General features: G+C 44.7%; 1 protein-coding gene across 3 annotated transcripts in view; it reads right to left on the bottom strand.

The window, feature by feature from the left end:
• The window catches only part of LOC101943855 (protein LYRIC-like), a 44,858-nt gene that overhangs the window by 22,754 nt on the left and 1,453 nt on the right, over window positions 1-20,651 (bottom strand). For 2 of the 3 annotated variants that reach the window (XM_005297318.5, XM_042848688.2), the window contains exon 2: window positions 2,435-2,494. The exons of the other annotated variant lie outside the window; for it this stretch is intronic. In XM_005297318.5, the coding sequence (XP_005297375.4) occupies window positions 2,435-2,494 (60 nt within the window). The remainder of the gene's footprint in view (window positions 1-2,434; window positions 2,495-20,651) is intronic. 3 annotated transcript variants of the gene reach the window in all.

Here is a 20,651-nt window from a genome sequence, read left to right as displayed (position 1 = left end):
GCCCAACTTACTTGGGGGTGGGTCTTTTGCTCTTGGTTTATGTTCATGAACTCTAGTTGCAGTGTTTTCCCAAATTAATGCTGAGTTACTTCCCTCCTTTTATTAAGAGTTTTTGCTACACTCAGACTCTGTGCTTGAGAGTGGGGAAGTATTGCCTCCTAGAGGTGCCCGGGGGTGGTGTGTAATTGTCCCAGGTCACTAGGTGGGGGCTCGAGCCGGTTTTGTGTTATATTGTTGAAAAGGAACCCCTAGATACTGAACCCGGCCTTTGTTGCTGCTGGCTCCACCTGGCAGGAGGATTACATAGGTTTTGCTCCTATGCCCCAGCTGGTCCCAGTGCCCCTCTCCCCAAAGTTCAGGTTGCTTGACACTTCCCATTACAAGACCTTGTTTTCTGTTGCTTGTAACTTTGCCAAACTTTAACCATTTAGGGTGAAATTTCCCATGCTGGATATCTGCCTCCGGTTGATTTTTGGTTGGGTTTGTTTTTTAGTTTTGGTGTTTTTCAGTTTCATCTTAAATGTTTCAGCCATTATTTTGCTAATTATAATTTTTTTTTTTACAACTACTTCATTGGTCTTATGGTTAAAACCAAGTGCAGGGTCTTTTCTGAGCAATGTAATGGTAGGTTTGTCTGTTTGGCCACTTCATATGAAATTGGTTTTTGGAGCAGAGTGATGGGATAGGAGCTTGTTTCACCCATTCTGTGTATGAATGTCATATTGCAGAGCTGCTGGGTATAGTATGTCTTCCCCTGGGGAGAACATGCTCGTTCAAACAAAACAAACATGTGTGTTGTGTGGGTGTTTTGTTGATAACATTAACCTGTGATTTCTGTCAGTTTGTCTGTTTTGTGTTTCTAATGTGGGTTTCTCCAGTTCGGTGACTGTTTTCTTTATTTCTACTCCAGTGTTTTTTCATAAAGCACTTCAGTGGCTGGTTCTTTGTTCTCTCCCAAACCAGTTCTCACATGTTAGTGGTTTCCGAACACGTGGCCTTTGGTTCAGTGTCTCTCTCAGCGGTGTCCCCACAGGAGAGAATTTTCCCATTCCTAAAAAAAAAAATCTTGGGCTGTATAAGTAGGGGCATTGCCAGCAGATTGAGGGACGTGATCATTCCCCTCTATTCGACATTGGTGAGGCCTCATCTGGAGCACTATGTCTAGTTTTGAGCCCCACACTACAAGAAGGATGTGGAAAAATTGGAAAGAGTCCAGCAGAGGGCAACAAAAATGATTTGGGGGCTGGAGCACATGATTTATGAGGAGAGGCTGAAGGAACTGGGATTGTTTAGTCTGCAGAAGAGAAGAATGAGGGGGGATTTGATAGCTACTTTCAACTACCTGAAAGGGGGTTCCAAAGAAGATGGATCTAGACTGTTCTCAGTGGTAGCAGATGACAGAACAAGGAGTAATGGTCTCAAGTTGCAGTGGGGGAGGTTTAGGTTGGATATTAGGAAAAACTTTTTCACTAGGAGGGTGGTGAAGCACTGGAATGGGTTACCTAGGGAGGTGCTGGAATCTCCTTCCTTAGAGGTTGTTAAGGTCAGGCTTGACAAAGCCCTGACTGGGATGATTTAGTTGGGGATTGGTCCTGCTTTGAGCAGGGGGTTGGACTAGATGACCTCCTGAGGTCCCTTCCAACCCTGATATTCTATGATTCTATGATTGAGAAGCTGTAGTGCCTCCATGCTTTAGAGCAGGGACTTGAAATTTGGCAGGGGATTCTATTTGGTTAAAAGGAGTTGCCTTTTGCTATTCCTATGAAAATCTGCCCAAATTTTGCCAAGTTATAAACCTCTGAAAATCTCAGTTTGTTCATGCTTACAGATTTGTTAGAGTTAGGCAACTAAGTTCAACAAATATTTGGTCCGAACTGAGCATGCTCCACTTCCCAGACACAGTTTTATCTGTGACCAGGAAGGGTCAAGCAACCTTAACTATAGGCAGTGCCTACAGTCCTGTCTATAACAATATGACTGTACCACAGATTTGTTCAGTTCAGGCCTGATCCAAAGCCCAGTGAAATCAATGGAAAGTCTTGTATTTGGATTAGGCTCTTTAGTTATTGTAATTAATGACAACAGTTTGGTAAGGGATATTAAAACTTGTGCTTCTGAGCTTAAACCAATCTCTAAGTATAACACACTTGGGGGGGGGGGGGGGGGGCAGATTATCCCATCACTGCCTGAGGAGGTCACACACCTTCCTCTGAAGCATCTGCTGCTGGCCACTCCTGGACACAGAATACTAGCCTAGATGGACCTTGGGTCTGATCCAGTCTGGCAACTTCTGTGTTCCTAACTGCAGTTCTTTAAGTCTTTCAAATAACAGGAACGTGTTATCCTTACAAAAGCCATAATAGAAAATAAGAACATTCTTAAAACAAATATCATTTTAGAAATACCGTGTAAATTCTGGAACTAATAGTGGTACCTTCAGTAGCTTTTTTTCTCTCATGCCAACAGAGGTTAGAAGCTGACAATTCACTGGAACCTGGAACATGGATATTCAAAAATGTTATACTATGGGGAAAATACATTCCTATAAGCTCAATGTTGCACTTCTTGTAATACACCTCTATGGGAGTCAGTCACATGTGATCGGTCTGAAAGAATACACAGAATTAACAATAACCCCAGGCTAGGAGTTTGTGGCCTTGTTGCAACTTAAGTTAATTGATTGCCAATTGATTTGAATAAGCTAAAAACCTTTATTAAAGACAGTCTAGAAAATCCACAAACTTTTGTCCCAAGACAGAAACATTTGTGGTTTACCCTAGAGTATATCTAGACCAGGATAAAAAGTGTCAGTCAACACATTTTAAAACAGACAGGGTGATTTTATTGTGGATTTTATTGTGTATTTTAATGTGTATTAGCTGGTTGAGATGGACTCTAGGTTGTGTCTAGACATACCACTAGGGTAAACCACAAGTGTTTGTGGAATGTCTAGATGAGCATATATTGGCTAACTCAAACTCATTGGCAATCAATTAATTTGAGTTACAAGAAGACTGCAAACTTTAGCCGGACATTACTTGAAATAGCAAGGCTCACAGCTCTTTGGGAAGGACAATGCACACTACCCTTCCCTAGGGTTCCATCACAGAAGGGAACCTGTAGTTTCTGCTTGGGACACAGCAGAACCCCCACCAATGGAGGCTGCCAAAAGAATGCACTGTATTGGCATCTCCCTTAGCTGCTCTGACCATACCACCCGCCCTTCCCAGAGCTACCCAGGTTTAGGGATGTGCTGGCTCCCTGCAATCCTTCTGGTAACGGGGAAATTGCTACCACATTCTACCATCTCATCTCCCCCTTCCTCTGAGAACTGAACTGGTGCTGATTTTTTTAGACTCCAAATGTACCGGGTAAATAAGAAATGATCTCCACCGAAGGTTGTGATAATTAATTATCACCAAAAAGAAATTGCGATTCCCTTATAGTTTTATCAACAGAGACATTTATTCATTGCTGGGCCAATTGCTTTGACAGTCATTCCTATACTAACAACTCTGGACTAGCACAGCTTAGGGCCCTGACCTTGCAAAGAGAATTGTCTAGGTAGCACCCTGCATATAACTCCACTGAAATCAGGGGGGCTCTGCCCCACATAGCTCATTATGCAGAACTAGTGCCATAATTTGTTCCTACATTTTCCAGAGTTAATTCTCAGCCCCTCAATACTATGGTGATTAGGCAGATCAAACTATGCTGCTGCCTCCTGGACCACTTCCTACCAGACCCCTCTCTTCCCACAGGGTAAAGCAAAGCACTGAACACAACAATAAAGTTTCTGATCTTGAAAGAGTCACCAGTCCCTCCTTTGCAGACTTGATCCAAGGAAGCAAGCATTCCTGTGGTGCTCCTTCCCAAGTCAGCTCACCTCCACTGCCTGCCCACCACTGAGCTACTCTGCTCCCATTTTTAAGCTCCTTCTCCAGTTTGTGCAGACTTTGCAGGTGTGTGGGCCCAGAACAGCTCTATGACCCGTTCCTCTCCAGTGTGGGGTTTGTACACTCCATCACACGCACTAATGATCTCTAGATGAACCACTGGTCGACTCAGTATTGCCCTCACCATGATATTATGCCAGTTAGACCCCCCATGTAATAGTCTATGTCTCTCATTTTGTCCTGCCCCCATTTTGGTCAGCGAGCTGGCCCTACAGCTCTGGAAGGCCCTCCAATCCTTTCCTTCCTTGTCAGGGCCCCTAGGTTTCATTTTTGGCCACATGTTAATTTATGGCACTGTTTGGTCGTTTTGAGAAAAAAATATAATTATTTGATGTAATTTATCGTTACTGGAATCATTGCAAATAAATGTAGATTGATGCCTTTCCTCATTCTTAGAGGAAAATATTGTTTTTTATGCAGTCAGAGATAAACTGAATTAAATAATTGTATAAATCCACTCTGTTACCAGATTTGCACATTACTTTGGGGTATGCTCATTTATTCGGGTTACTCTTCTGGGAAAGGGGATTCTGTTCTCAATGTACTGTTTGTGTCACTTGTGTTTTCATATGGAGCTCTACTTCTCCCTGCTGCAAGTCCCCTCCCAATGGAGCTACCCTGCAGGACCTAGGTTCCCTAGGGCTTGGGATCTTCAGCCCCAAAACCGGATGAACACACCCACATCCACCCATACATTAACAGAGCAAGTCTGAGCGGACCGGGTCCATCAGCACTGTCAAGTTGACTCCTTATATGTCTCTGGACTCACTGGGCTGGATGAAGCAGCACTTTCAAGCTGCCTCTCTTTATATACCTCTGGGCTCCATGGACTGGGTCAAGCAGCACTTTCAAGCTGTTACCCTTATACGTCCCAGATTCAGCACGTCCCTATCCCCACTCTCACATCACAATTGTACTGGCAGTAACATTCTTGATGAGCAAACCCCACAGTATTTTGGGCGCTGCAGTAGAGTGAATTGGGGAAGCTAAAAACACAGAAGAGTAAACTTCAGCAAGAGAGAGAGAAGTAACCAACTTAACCATAAATGTTATTTATTGAATAATAGTGATAACTACACAAGGAGGGCTAAACCAAAATAACATACATTATTAAAGGTTAACACCTAAGGTAGAAAGGAAAAAAGAGAGAGAGAAAGAGGGGGGATCTCACCCACTCTATGAGGCTTGAACTGATCGGGGTTCCCAGGTGATGATGGTAGCGGAGGGTCCTGAGTGCTGGAGACAGTCAGAGTCCCCAGCACGATCAGTCAGGAGAAGATGGAGTTCCAGTGGAACTGATGCATAGTTTGGATCTAAGCATCAGAACCCTGACTAGAGGGTGAGTAGGGATTTTTGTAGAGAAAATACAATTGTTCAAGGGAGAACAATAGATTTGTTTATAGGTAAGCTGATGACAAGGGTTTTCTTTAGACTAGACAATAAGAGCGGATCACTCTTGGCTATGGGTGGTGTTTTCTTCCAGGGAGCTCACAATGCAACTAGGCTGCTTCAGTATTTGGATATCAATTAAGGATTCATTACTAGAATTGGTCTGATAATTGCTGAGCTGGGTGTGTACAGACATAGGTTCATTAAGTATCAGAGGGGTAGCCATGTTAGTCTGAATCTGTAAAAAGCAACAGAGGGTCCTGTGGCACCTTTAAGACTAACAGAAGTATTGGGAGCATAAGCTTTCGTGGGTAAGAACCTCACTTCTTCAGATGCAAGATGTATTTTCTCTTGCATCTGAAGAAGTGAGGTTCTTACCCACGAAAGCTTATGCTCCCAATACTTCTGATAGTCTTAAAGGTGCCATACGACCTTCTGTTGCTTTTTATAGGTTCATTAGCATCTGGAGCAGAGATTCCTATGATGCAGTGCTTCCCTGCTTTTTCTGGTCCCAGAATTCAGTGTGGTTCTCTGTTCTCCATTCTGTATGTAAATTGAGATGTCTTCCTGTCCCATCTTTCACGCAGATAAGGCTAGGGGAGTTGTCTCTGCTCTCCATTCTGTATGCTAATGGAGATGTCTTAATCTTGTCACCCTTGTCAGCAGGGGTCTAGGTGTGTCTCCCAATGCCCTTCACTGCTCTCTGCAAGTTTTTTTTTCCCTCTGATGGGTTTTGGTTTAAGCAGAGGCTGGGGGGGGAAGTGTCTTTCATGAGTCAGGCTGGATACTGCCCCCTGGTTCCTCAAGAACACAGAGGTGTTTGGTATCAACTAGTACAATTCTAAATAAATTCAAACACGTGCAAAAAGCATCCTCATGGCCTTTTATGGAATTATACACTGTAGCATATTAAATTGCATTCTTCTTTTCCTGAGCCAATCTGAAGGCTTTTCTGACTCTATGGCCATTGAGTTTGTGATGCACAGGGGGGTGAGCTGCCTTTTCTCCTTTATATAAAGGTGATTCTTTCTCTCTCTATCACTAATCCTTTGTGGCTTTTTTGCAATTATTGATTCGACTTTATTATGTAGCCCCAGAGAGAGGCGCAGGGGACATTTTTACAAGACATGCCACACAACGTGTTTCTGAATGTTCACCCCTCCACTAGGACCAGGACCTCTAAACACACTGCCATGCACACTCATGTAGCTTATAGTTCTATGCATGGTGGGGAGAGGGCATGTGTGCCAGGTTGCTGCTGACCAGAATACAATCATGGAATACAAACACATTGATGCTGCTTTTCTGGGCCCTCCCTCTTCCCCCAACAATCTGTTCCATCTTTAAGAATATCAAATATAGTTTAAAAATATACCAGATAATGCAGCAGATACCATCTTCTACAGGGGAGGCTTTTTAAATAGAAAATACAATGAATGTAGGTGGGCACAGTAAAAGAGCACCTCTAGAACTAGGTCTGTTTCATCAGTAGTTGGTATCTATTTGTGACCAGACACCTAAACTGGATTTTTCAGCTATAACCTAAGATATCAGACATGTGATGGCTTAGAGTTGGTCTCCAACAACCACAGGATTGCTAATCAGGAACCATCCAATATGCCACCTAGTCTGGCATCCTCATCGAGGTTAATTTAGTATGTTAGCTACTCAGGGCATGAACCATAGGCCCAGATTCCCAGCTGTGCCCAGTATCTACTGCGCACAACTAAGGGGGGGAAAGGGAAGAGTAAGGAGATGGTTGCAGCTCCATCTTTCTGGACCAGTTCTATGCCAAGCCTAGCCCCAGTGTAGTTTAGGCCTGCTGTAAATTACAGTGGGATGTTACCCCAGACAAGCATTGTGACTCCACCACAGTATTCTGGTCATGTCCTGTCCCATCCTTGATACACTATGCTGGAATCTGCATGGTGAGGTGATATAGGAGCTGGCTATGCCAGCTCTTCCGCCAGTTGGGGACTGCACTATGGTGGGGAGAGCCACTAGTTTTCCACCCCCTTTGCCCACCAGGGGTCAGATCGAAGTAAAAAATTTGGCCCCATATTTTCTTCTGGGTCTTGCACACTATCAGCGCTTAACAAATAATTATTAATGTCTTCAATGATGGCCAATGCCTGTGTTTTCAAGGAAAACACACTTCCCCTATATAATACAGCTAAGTATGCTATGTTATCCACAGAGGAAATAATTGCCTAACCCCAGCATGCGACTAACCTGTGCTCTGAAACAAAAGGACGGAATGCCCTTATCTTTATTATCTACTCCTGGGGTAAAAAAATTGTAAGTATATCAGCAGCAGGAAGCATGCTGAACAACCAGTGGGGCCACTGGACGTTCGAGATGCACTCAAAGAGGATAAAGCCATTGCAGAGAAACTAAATGAATTATTTGCATTGGTCTTTACAGCTGAGGATGTGATGGGGACTCCCCAACCTGAGCCATTCTTTTTAGGTGACAAATCTGAGGAACTGTCCCAGATTGAGGTGTCATTAGAGGAGGTTTTGGAACAAACTGATAAATTAAACAGGGCCAAATGGTATTCTCCCAAGAGTTCTGAAGGAACTCGAATGTGAAATTGCAGAACTACTAACCGTGGTATGTAGCCTATCATTTAAATCAGCTTCTGTACCAGATGACTGGAGGATAGCTAATGTGATGCCAATTTTTTAAAAGGGGCTCCAGAGGCAATCCTGGCAATTACAGGCAGGTAAGCCTAACTTCAGTAGAGGGCAAATTGGTTGAAACTGTAGTAAAGAACAGAATTATCAGACACATAGATAAACACAATTTGTTGGGGAAGAATCAACATGTTTTTTGTATAGGGAAACTATGCTCACCAGTCTACTAGAATTCTTTGAGGGGGTCAACAAGCATGTGGACAAGGGGGATCCAGTGGATATAATGTACTTAGATTTTCAGAAAGCCTTTGACAAGGTCCATCACCAAAGGCTCTAGCAAAGTAAGCTATCATGGGATAAGAGGGAAGGTCCTCTCATGGATCAGTAACTGGTTAAAAGATAGGAAACAAAGGATAGGAATAAATGGTCAGTTTTCAGAGTGGAGAGAGGTAAATAGTCCCCCTGTGTCTGTACTGGGACTAGTATTGTTCAACATATTCATAAATGATCTGGAAAAAGGGGTAAACAGTGAGGTGGCAAAATTTGCAGATGATATAAAACTACTCAAGATAGTTAAGTCCAAAGCAGATTGCGAAGAGTTACAAAGGGACCTCACAAAACTGGGTAACTAGGCAACAAAATGGCAGATTAAATTCCATGTTGATAAATGCAAAATAATACACATTGAAAAACGTAATTCCAACTATACATATACAATGATGGGGTCTAAATTAGCTGTTACCACTCAGGAAAGAGATCTTCGAGTCAGTGTGGATAGTTCTCTGAAAACATCCACTCATTGTGCAGCGGCAGTCAAAAAAGCTAACAGAATGTTGGGAATCATTAAGAAAGGGATAGATAATAAGACAGAAAATATCATATTGCCTCTTTATAAACCCATGGTACGCCCACATCTTGAATACTGTGTGCAGGCGTGTTCGCCCCATCTCAAAAAAGATATATTGGAATTGGAAAAGGTTCAGAAAAGTGCAACAAAAATGATTAGGAATATGGAACACCTTCCATGTGAGAGAGATTTCAAAAATTAGGGCTGTTGAGAGAGACAACTAAGGGGGGATATGACTGACGTCTATAAAACCATGACTGGTGTGGAGAAAGTAAATAAGGAAGTGTTGTTTACTCCTTCTCATAACATAAGAACTAGGGGTTACCAAATGAAATTAATAGACAGCAGGTTTAAAACAAACAAAAGGAAGTATTTTTTTTTCACACAATGCACAGGCAACCTGTGGTACTCTTTGCCAGAGGATATTGTAAAGGCCAAGACTATAACAGGGTTCCTGGAGGATAGGTCCATCAATGGCTATTAGCCAGGATGGGCAGGGATGGTGTTCCGAGCCTTTGTTTGCCAGAAGCTGGGAATGAGTGACAGGGAATGGATCACTTGATGATTACCTGTTCTGTTCATTCCCTCTGAAGCACCTGGCACTGGCCACTGTCAGAAGACAGGATACTGAGCTAGATGGATCTTTGGTCTGACCCAGTATGGCCGTTCTTATGTTTATGTTGTTATGAATTCTGTGCCACTTTGCACATGCAGAATTCATGTTCCGTGCAGAATTTTTGTTTTTCAGCAGAAAATACATTGAGCAGCTGCAGTTACACCTTTCACCCACCAGAGGCCGATGTGGCACCAGACTAGAGAGCAGCTCCTCTGAGGTGAGATGGGCTCCAGCTGCATATAGGAAAGAGAAGAGGCTGCGTTCTGCACAGCACCCTGCCTGTGGGGCCAAGTTAGGAGGAACCAGTTATAGTGGGACAGACAGCGTGGAGCACATAGGGCTGCTGGGGGGTGTCACAAACTGGGATTCAGAAGGGGTAGCTGTAGGGGACAGACTGGGGCACAGACTGAATGGGAGTGGGGGTGCAGGGAAACCTGGGGATGTGGGGGCGGGGGTGGCTGAGTTGGGGTGCAGGGACACATGGTGATGCTGGAGTACAGGTACATACAGGAACAGAGGCAGATGTGCCTGACTGAATGAGAGAGGCCAGGGGTCAGCCAGGGCCTGCATAGGGGAGGCTCCCTAACAATTCCTCTCCCTCCCAAAAAAAACTTTTCCATAATTCTCCCACCCCCACACCCAACAACCCTCCAAGTTCACACTCAGGCTCCTTCCCAGCAATTACTTCCCTCTCCCTCAGCTCCTCTGTTACCTCTGACTCCCCCAAACCTTTGCACTGCTTCTGAGGGGTGCAGGAAATATGTTTCTGTATTGTAGTTTAAATTAATTATTACTCAAAGTTCTGTATTAATATGTCCAGTAAGGAATCTATTTGTCAAAAAAAAAAAAAACATTTCCTGAATCATTTTTGTTGTCTGTATTGTTAGAGACATATTTGCTGACAGGTATTTTTAAATAAATTACCAAAATATTTGAAACTGGCATGATTATATTGTGTTATTTTGACAAATAAAATATGCGGAATTTTGCAGAATTTTGTGCACAGAATTTTTGGCGGAGAATTCAGGAGTAATTATCCCAGCTAGATGCTGTTTTAAATCTAAGACACTTGTCGCTCTCACATTTTTCGGCAGGGAGTCCAACAGGTTAATTGCATGCTTTTTAAAAATGTCCCTATATTTGTTTTAAATTGGTTGCCTTTCTCTTTTTGCATTAAAATGTTCAGTACCTCCTCTCCCCCTGCAGGCCTCCTCTTTCCATCTTTCACTATTTTATATAGCTCAATCATAGCAGAACAGGAAGGAAAGCCGTCATCAGAGCAGCTGTGTATTTCTCTCTTCTGCACAGTCTCTTCGTCTCAATAATTTTTGGTCCACTCTAGACCAGTGGTTCCCAACCACAGGTCTGGGGCCCACTGGAGGGCCGCAAGCAGTTTTCAGGGGGTCCACCAAGCAGGGCCAGCATTAAACTTGCTGGGGCTCCAAGCCCTGCCACCCAGGGCTGAAGCCAAAGACTGAGCAACTTAGCTTCCACGGCCTCCTGTGGTGTGGGACCCCAGGCAATTGCGCTACTTGCTACCTTCTAACAGGAGTCCTGGCTTTTATATGCAGAAAAACAGTTGTTGTGGCACCAGTGGACTGTGGAGTTTTTTATAGTGTGTTGGGGGGACCTCAGAACATGGGCGGTGTGTATAATAGACCAAGGAAGGCTTAGCCTTCCCTGGCGCTGGCGCCAACCCGCCGCCAAACTCCTGGGCCACAGTGGCCCCGCCCCTTCCCCAAGACCCCCACCGCCTGCTGCTGTGCTGCCTGTGCCTGCCTGCCATCATGTCTCCTCCACTCCCCCCCCCCCCGAGTTCCTCGCTGCTCACCGTGTCCCTCCTCCTTGGGGACATGGGAGTGAGGAGGAATGCGGAGACTGAGAGCTAGCGGCTGGCCGAGTGAGGAGGCTCGGCCTGGTGCTGGGGCTGGCGGCTCGGGGGCGGGAGCTGCTGCTGCTTGGGGGGCCGGCGGCTTGACCCAGCACCTCCTTTTACAGGAGAGGGGTGTTTCAGGGCTCCGGCGTGCGGGGGGGTGGGGCTTTGGGCAAAAGGGGCAGGGCCAGCGGGCTAGCCTCTCCAAAGCGGAGGTTCACCCACCGCCCATGTCTCAGAAAGAAAAAGGTTGAGAACCCCTGCTCTAGATCATTCCTATTTCTGTTAGGTCTTTTTCTAGCAATAATGTGGTATTCTAGGTATTCTAGATAATATACCATCAATTTATATGTAATGATATTATAGTATTTTAGTATCATTTTTCTTTATCATCTTCTTACTATGGTCTATGAGCTGATTAAATTTTTAATTGATGATGCATATTAAGCAAACATCTTAAATTATAACAAAGAGTCCTGTGGCACCTTAATGACTAACAGATGTATTGGAGCATAAGTTTTCGTGGGTGAATGCCCATGCGTCTGACGAAGTGGGCATTCACCCACGAAAGCTTATGCTTTCACCCACAGGACTCTTTGTTGCTTTTTACAGATCCAGACTAATACGGCTACCCCTCTGATCTTAAATTATTTGTGCAATTCTTAGAGGAGTAGGTCTTCTGAGTAAAAAGTTACAACTAATTCCAAACCCATCAGTGTTTCTAAATAACTTAAATTGTTTGTTCCAATGGGCTTTAATCTACACTTTTCTATACTGGATATAAGCTTCTACTGTATTACTCACTTAAAGTAATTCTTCACAGTACACTTTAATGTTAACTAGGTTTCTGCAGTGACCAAGTTTTACCACTTCACCTCTTCTTCCAGGTTAATACGTATACTGAACACCACAGATTTTTAGTCCTGATCCCTGGGGCACCACAAATATTATCCTCTTTCCACTCTAGTAATGAGCTATTTATTCCTACTAATTATTTCCTATAAGTTTTAATTCCATTAGGGTAAAATTTACGCCTGTGCAGAAGGCCAGCACAAAGGTTTAAGTGGGATTTATATGATGCATAGAGAGAACTTCACCTGTAGTCCCTCTCCCACGCAGACTAAATTCCTTTTTAAAATTCACACTCTGTTATAGGTCTCTCACCTCAAGAGTCTACCAGTAGCAGTTCTAGAACATTTAAATCAACTTTATTGAAATCTGTTTTGTTTCTGAACAAGAAATCCTTTCATTTTTCAGTTTTTCCAAAGTAAAAATCCAACAAGCTAGAAAGCGAGTGGGAATTCTTAATTTCTTCAGGCATCCACTTGAAGATTCCTAGCCTCATTAGGGTGATATCAGCCATTAAAATTGAGCTTATGATAATTTTCACATTGCCCTCCTGCAATCTACCATTCTGCAGTATTACAAATAGCCCACTTTTCTCTCCTGTTTAAAAAAAATACAGCCTTAATCATGGTATAACTATTCTAGAGCACTGCCACAGCACAATTGCACAGTGCTACATCAACAGACACTGAACAATCTGCATGACAAGCAGTCCTTTGGGAAATAAAACAGCATGAGTTTAATTCTTTGCTAATCAAATTTTCATAGGTGAAAGCTGACATTCTGGCCAGTTGGGCTGTGATCACATTGTACTGCCATAATGACAGACCCAAGCATGAGAGACTATTGGTGCCCTGAACTGATGGGAACCAGGTGAATGAGAAACAAGAAGTCTGAAATTTTGAAAGGAAAGGGGATCTTTTCTTGGCAGTGAGAGTCAATGAGGGAGGCAGCCTCAAGGGAAATTACTCCTAGTACCCAGAGAAAAGATAATACGATGGCAGTTTCCACTAAGGAGTAAATAGGAAGCAACAGAGAGATGCTGTGTTAACTAGCAAAGAAAGGGGAAGGACTCCCCATCCAAGACAGAGGAATGTAAAGGCCTATGCATGATCACTATATACATAAACTACAATGTTGCCCCCACCCCCAAAATCATCTTGAGCTATGTCATCCGCCCTCTGTAGGAAGGGAAAATTACTTGGAAACTGCAGAGCGGACATGGAGCTTCTTTCTCCTCCTCCTGGGAAGGCTGGCAGAGGAAGAAGGGGACCTGGCCCTCCAATTACTCGGATGTCCCAAGAGCCACAGGAAAACTCCATAGATCTCGGGGCATCCACATGGAAAGCCTGTTCCCCTGCGCTTCCCAGGGAGGAGCCATGAGTTTTATAAGGCAATGAGTGAGGACACAAGACAAGCAGTGGGAATTAGTGCTGCAATTGTCTGCATTGAATGTTGAAGGGAATCCCAAGGGAAATCCTATGGGTTTGCCAGGAGATGATAACCCACACAGAACGTGTCCCCCAGCTCTAGCCCTCTCCTACTGGACCATCTCCCCAAAAATCATGCAGAGCAGGACCCACTGACTCAGGGAAGAGGGGTGATTCCTCTTTGGCCCTTCTGGATATTATGGTCTGATTTGATGTCAGGTAAAGAGGCAAAAGTGCTCCCCCCAGCCCTAGCCCCAGGGATAAAGAAATTTATTGTTATTTACTGGGAAGTGTTACAGTAACGAATTAAAAACATTTCAGCAAAGGATAAAGATGTAATTTTACAGGGGCAACTGATAAACTTAAACCACTTCCCATGACACTGATTCAAGCAATTCCCAACTAATGTAGATGATACAATAACACTTAGCAATCAAATTTAATCTGCACCTAGACCAGAGTTTAAACTGAAAGGGTGGAGAAATGGGGCTATTTCCATGCAGGTCTGCCGACCGGGGGGGTGTGTGAAAAGGGAGCAATTGCCCAGGGGCCCCGGGCGATTTAAAAGGGCCTGGGGGCCACCAGCAGTGCAGCGGGGCTAAGGCAGGCTTCCTGCCCGCCCTTGCTCCGCATCACTGCTGGACGTGGCCGGCACGTCCCTGCAGCCCCTGGGGAGGGGGTCTCCGCATGCTGCCCCAGCCCTGAGCACTGATTCCGCAGCTCCCATTGGCTGAGAACTGCAGTCAATGGGAGCTGCAGGGGCAGTGCCTGCAGGCAGCAGCGCATGGAGACCCCTTGGGCCCCCGCCTAGGAGCCACTGCCAGAGGGGTGTGCCAGTCGCTTTCGGGAGCCGCCCGAGGTAAGCACCAACCCCCTGGCCTCCTCCTGCACCCCAACCCGATGCCCCAGCCTAGAGCTTGCACCTCGCACCCAAATTCACTCCCAGAGCCCTCACTCCCAGAGCCCACACCCAAACTCCCTCCCAGAGCCTGCACCCCTAACCCCCTCCCACACCCAACCCCCTGCCCCAGCCTGGTGAAAGTGCACGAGGGTGGGGGAGAGCGAGCGATGGAGGGAGGGGGGATGGAGCAGGGCCTCAGAGAAGGGGCGGGACAGAGGTGTGTTCTCAGGTATGGAGCAGGGCAGGGGGCAGGGCAAGGGTCTTTGGGTTTCCACAATTAGACAGTTGGCAACGCTACCAGGCAGGCATGTAAAAGCCCTGGCCATGCCAGAAGAGCGCGCCCAGCAGCATAGCCAGCACAGGCGCAGCACCGCCCAAATGTCAGGTAGACCGTGTCTGTGCGGGTGCGGCTTGTGTGTGTGGGGGGGCCCATTGACTGTTCTGTCCTGGGACCTGGAACTGCTGTCGGCGGGCCTGTTTCCATGCCTCTGGAGTAGAAGCAGGTCATCCCCGCTAAACTAGGAGGCGTGGTAGATACACTAGAGGGTAGGGATAGGATACAGAGGGACCTAGACAAATTAGAGGATTGGCCCGAAAAAAACCTGATGAGGTTCAACAAGGACAAGTGCAGAGTCCTGCACTTAGGACAGAAGAATCCCATGCACTGCTACAGACTAGGGACCGAATGGCTAGGTAGCAGTTCTGCAGAAAAGGACCTAGGGGTCACAGTGGACGAGAAGCTGGATATGAGTCAACAGTGTGCTCTTGTTGCCAAGAAGGCTAACGGCATTTTGGGCTGTATAAGTAGGGGCATTGCCAGTAGATCGAGGAACGTGATCGTTCCCCTTTATTTGACATTGGTGAGGCCTCATCTGGAGTACTGTGTCCAGTTTTGGGCCCCACACTACAAGAAGGATGTGGAAAAATTGGAAAGAGTCCAGCGGAGGGCAACAAAAATGATTAGGGGTCTGGAGCACATGACTTATGAGAAGAGGCTGAGGGAACTGGGATTGTTTAGTCTCCAGAAGAGAAGAATGAGGGGGGATTTGATAGCAGTCTTCAACTACCTGAAGCGGGGTTCCAAAGAGGATGGAGCTCGGCTGTTCTCAGTGGTGGCAGATGACAGAACAAGGAGCAATGGTCTCAAGTTGCAGTGGGGGAGGTTTAGGTTGGATATTAGGAAACACTATTTCACTAGGAGGGTGGTGAAGCACTGGAATGCATTACCTAAAGAGGTGGTGGAGTCTCCTTCCTTGGAGGTTTTTAAGGCCCGGCTTGACAAAGCCCTGGCTGGGATGATTTAGTTGGGAATTGGTCCTACTTTGAGCAGGGGGTTGGACTAGATGACCTCCTGAGGTCCCTTCCAACCCTGATATTCTATGATTCTATGATCCCCGCTTCTGGTACTGCTAAACCACTAGCTTATAAAGATACTTCTGAAAAGCAAATATTTGCTTTATGGAATGCACCAGATTGCACATATTTAAAAAAATACCCCAAGGGAGGATAACACTAGACTTCCCAGCAAAAGCGCCTCTTTGAACTGACCGTTTTGAAGACTGATCCAGAGAATTTTAAATTAAAAAAAAACAACCACAACCTAGTTCCGCCCTGATGACTCTTGGCACTTCTTGTTACTATTTCCTAAAAGACTCTTTATTAGGGAAAGGGAGAGGCCGTGGGGAAAGAGATTGATCTCTCCATCACCATTCATGGATAAGTTATAAATTGTGACAACAACAAAGTCACAGTGCAACTTGTGATGTGTATTCACAATGTGACCACACTTAATTTTTGTTCATATAATTATGCTGATGGATTTAAGAAACATGAATCCAGCATTTTCTAATCTGGCTGGAATTACATTTGTACAAAATTTGTATAATGTACTGTAGTGAGGGGGTGTAGCCTCTCTCTGAGATTGACAGGGAGGAACCACCGCCTGCCCCCTGGTGGGCAGGACCAAGAAGGCCATGCCCGCCCCACTGGAAGCAGAAGGGCAAGACAGGAACAGGAAGTATAAAAGGTGGGCCCTGCAGCTCAGTTGTGCTAGAGCTGCTGAGGGAGACAGATGCTTCTCCCCTGGTGCCAGAGCAGGATGCTGAGAGGAAGTCTGCTGCCCTGAGGACTTGCCTGAGCTTCCAGAGCGTCCCACCACTCCAGACTCCAAGGAGCTGCTGGGACTACCATTGGCGGTATATCCCAGGGAGATGGAGGATGACCCATGGATGCATGTACGCCCTGAGGGGAGGGGAAGAAGTAGCCCAGGGACAGCTGACTGTAGTCTGGCTGTGTTGCTGCCTGAAGACAGGTCAGCGTGTTGCAGCTGGATTCCCCGCTGACCCAGTGGTGGAACGCTCTGCCACTCTTAGGGCCCTGGGATGGGACCTGGTGGAGTCTGGTGTGCCCAGATCCCGTTTCCACCCCAGCTCTGGGGTGGCAGCCTCCTTTCCTTAGGGCAGGGGGCCTGTGTTAGCCTATCGTCCACCAGAACTAGGATGCTAGACTATTCATTGCTCTGCCCTGCCTGAGGACTTGGCTCCCGGACTATTGACTGCTCTACTCTGTCTGAGGGCCAGAGCCTGAAACCGTTTGGGGCTCCCCCTTGTCAGAAGGCTTGAGTCCCCCAGCGTGATTACTGCCCAGCCCTGCTCAGAGGGCTTGAGCACCAAACACCGCTAATTTCCCCTTGCTCCAGACTGCCTTTTGCAGAATGAAACAGTGGGGGGGCATGGACTTCCTTTGAGATTGACAGGAAGAGATGGCCCTGCGCTCTTACATGTCCACACGTCAGATGTGCTGAAGGAGAAATTCTAATTTGGTTCTTTTCTTGATGCACAATATTTCTCTTGAACCTGGTGCTCTTGCCACCATATTACTCTGCAGTATGAAAGACAGACAGATGGCCAGATAACTAGAGGCACTGACATTTTTAGGATCATAATGTGACTGCTCTTGAGCATGTTCACCTAGGTTACAGAGCACAACCACAGGAGCATCACAGCACTGCCACTGATGCTAGGATGGATGAGGCCATGTAGCTGTCTTCAGGGTATGTCTACACAGCAATAAAAGACCAGTGGCATGGAAGCGACTGGCCCAGGTCAGCTGACTCAGGCTGTGTGGCTATAAAATTGCAGTGAAGATGTTCGGGCTCGGCGGGTCTCAGAGTCAAGGGCTCCAGCCCAAGCCCAAATGTCTACACTGCAATTTTATAGCCCTGCAACTCAGCTGACCCAAGCTCTGAGTCTTGGTGCAGCAGGGTTTTTTTAAACCACAGTGTAGACGTACCCTTAGCAGCCAGGGCAGGATTTTAGGGGAGGAGTGGGCAGTGAACTGGTGGCACTCAGGGTTGCGGCTGGGAGCAGCATGCCAGCAGGGAACAAGAGAGGTCAGCAGAGGGCATTGTTGCGCTCTCTGTGTGGAGTGCAGTGGCAGTCTGAGGCGCATGTCATGCACAGCAAGCACGCAATAGCTGAGTTACCAGTGTATTAATATGGAAGCAGGTAACTAGACGTCTAGCTAGCAGGGCATCAGCTAACTGGGCAAATGTAACAATGCAGACTCCCTGGACGGGAGACCATGGCCTGGAAACTGGCATGCGCACATTCCAAAACTGGAAAAGATAATTAACCACCTTGCGGGGGGGTTAATTACAAATCTCAACTTTATCAGCAGAATTACACACTCCAGGATATGCAGATGTTTGGCTGCTGTGATATATCAACACACCTGAGTGCTGGAGGCATTTTGTCTTTGGCCTCATACCTCAGCATGCACCAAAGATGGGATAGTATCATGTAATATCTGCACACTCTGGCTTATGCTATTCCTTACATCTTGATGTTTCATTATTCATTGTGAAATTCTTTGCTTTTTATAATTTCTGGCACTGTTTTAATATAGTTCTTGATATGCTAATTTCAGTATATTAAAGGTGTTCTGCAACTTCAGCATTAACTACTGAATTCTAAATGATTACCATCATTCAGTTATATATAGGCTTGGAAGGATTAGATTTTTATTGGTAAACGTCAATTTCACCGTACACACACAAACCAACAAAAAATATTTCCATCAATAATAATCTAAATTTACAGATAGACAAAGTAAGAAAGATGCTGCTTGAGAATTTAGTAGAGTTTTATTTAAGGCTCTTTACTTTGTATATTTTGACAGATGCTGTTGACTATGTGTGTTTTAATGGTCATAAGGCTTTAACTTAACTTTTTGAATCTCAACATCTACTGTACTTAAGTAATTAATGTCTAACCACGTCACTCATTGTCTGACCCCCCCATAACTTCCTGCCACTGTGAAAATTTAAAATCAATAAAAATCATAAAAAAATATTTCAAACCCATAATTTTGCACATTTGAACATTTAAATTGATAAAAATAAAAAAATGCTTGAAAATAAACATCAAAATTATAAAATCAAAAAATCAAATTCTGCCAAGCCTAGTTAATATGTGGTTCTCTAGGTGCACACTGCACTTTACATACATATTAGAAGATAAGGTCCCTGCTTCAAAGATATTACATTCCAGATTATACAGGTAAGACAATAAAAAATGACAAACGACAGTGTGGAGTGGGGAAAGAGAAAAGGAATGAGGCAAGCAAACAAGCAGAAAGGGCAGCATACAGTTTTGGTATGAGCACTATTTTTCATTTAATCAAGCATGAGAGGTTTTTTTTCTTCTTAGGTTATTTTTCCTGTTCTCCCTTTCTTCCCTACCCCCATCCCCTTTAGGTCCATAATTTGCCACATGTACTCTCAGATCAATTTTGATGGGCTCCCCACAGAGTAAGGTGCCAGTCAACATCAGTAAGGTTAGTAGAATCTGACCCTTAAGGAGCCAGTGTGAAAGCAAGAACCAATTGCACCAAAAAAAGAGATTAATGATGAAAACCTTAGCTTAGTAACAGCAGGTGAGCAAATGTATCATTTTAATTTACCTTTTCCCCCCTGTTATTCAGACTTATGAAGTGCCTGCTCAAATAACATGCCTACCCCAGGAATAATGTATATTTCCAGTACCAGCCCCCTCCAGCCCCAACTGTCAGTGTTTCTGCCAAAAGTGTATTTTCATATTATTTACAGCCAGATCAAATTCTTCAGCACTGATGATAATAAAACAATGATACTACTTTGTATAAAAAAGGCCTACGCTCACAGTAACATCACCAGCAGAGTGCATGCTGGGATGACTCATAGAAGCATAAAGTCCACCAGTTTAGAGCTACACTCTGCTGATCTGAAAAACAGTTACCAATGTTGAAGTAACATATTTGCTGAAATTTCTTCTCGTTCTGTTTACAAAGACAATTACTTTAAGATTACTTCAGTGATGTGATCACTACAAATGCACACATATCTATTAGTCCATTATACCAGGCCAGCGTGCTGTTTTTATTTGCAAAAGAAAAAAAACGCTTGAAAAATGAACTAACCAATTAAAATATAATACAGCCAAGATTCAGCCTGAAGGTAACTTTTATGGCCAAGTAAATAAAGCCCTGGAAATAGGGATTATGATGAAAATATTGACACATTTATATATATCGGCAAGAGCAAGATACCATAGAAGTACCATACTAAAAGAACAGGAGTACTTGTGGCACCTTAGAGACTAACAAATTTATTAGAGCATAAGCTTTCGTATTCGTATTTGTATTCGTATTCTATATGCATCCAAAGAGGTGGGCTGTAGTCCACGAAAGCTTATGCTCTAATAAATTTGTTAGTTTCTAAGGTGCCACAAGTACTCCTGTTCTTTTTGCGGATACAGACTAACACGGCTGCTACTCTGAAACCATACTAAAAGAAAAATTCAGCAAATATGCTCTTTTTTTTTCTCCTATCTCCCAGAATGAAGCAGCTAACAGATAATACTAATAGACCAGACTGTTCAAATCGATGTTGCATCTATTCATTTATTTTATATACAATGTGCTGTTGTGATGGTTTACATTTTGTTAACATACTAGTGTCTTTACCCAGCTGTTTTCTGTAAGTCATGCTGAGGGTTTCTGCTGTACACAGTGCCTAATGGAGCAAACTGTGGCAATGCTGCATCAAAAATCCATCCCGTTGTATCAAAACCCGACCATGATGATCAGTATGGCTGCAAAACCTCATCACATTGCAACC

Source organism: Chrysemys picta, chromosome 3 (genome assembly GCF_011386835.1).
Source record: "Chrysemys picta bellii isolate R12L10 chromosome 3, ASM1138683v2, whole genome shotgun sequence".
NCBI lineage: Eukaryota > Metazoa > Chordata > Testudines > Emydidae > Chrysemys > Chrysemys picta.
The sequence above is the reverse complement of the archived record's forward strand: the minus strand, read 5'-3'. Positions and strand labels throughout refer to the sequence as shown.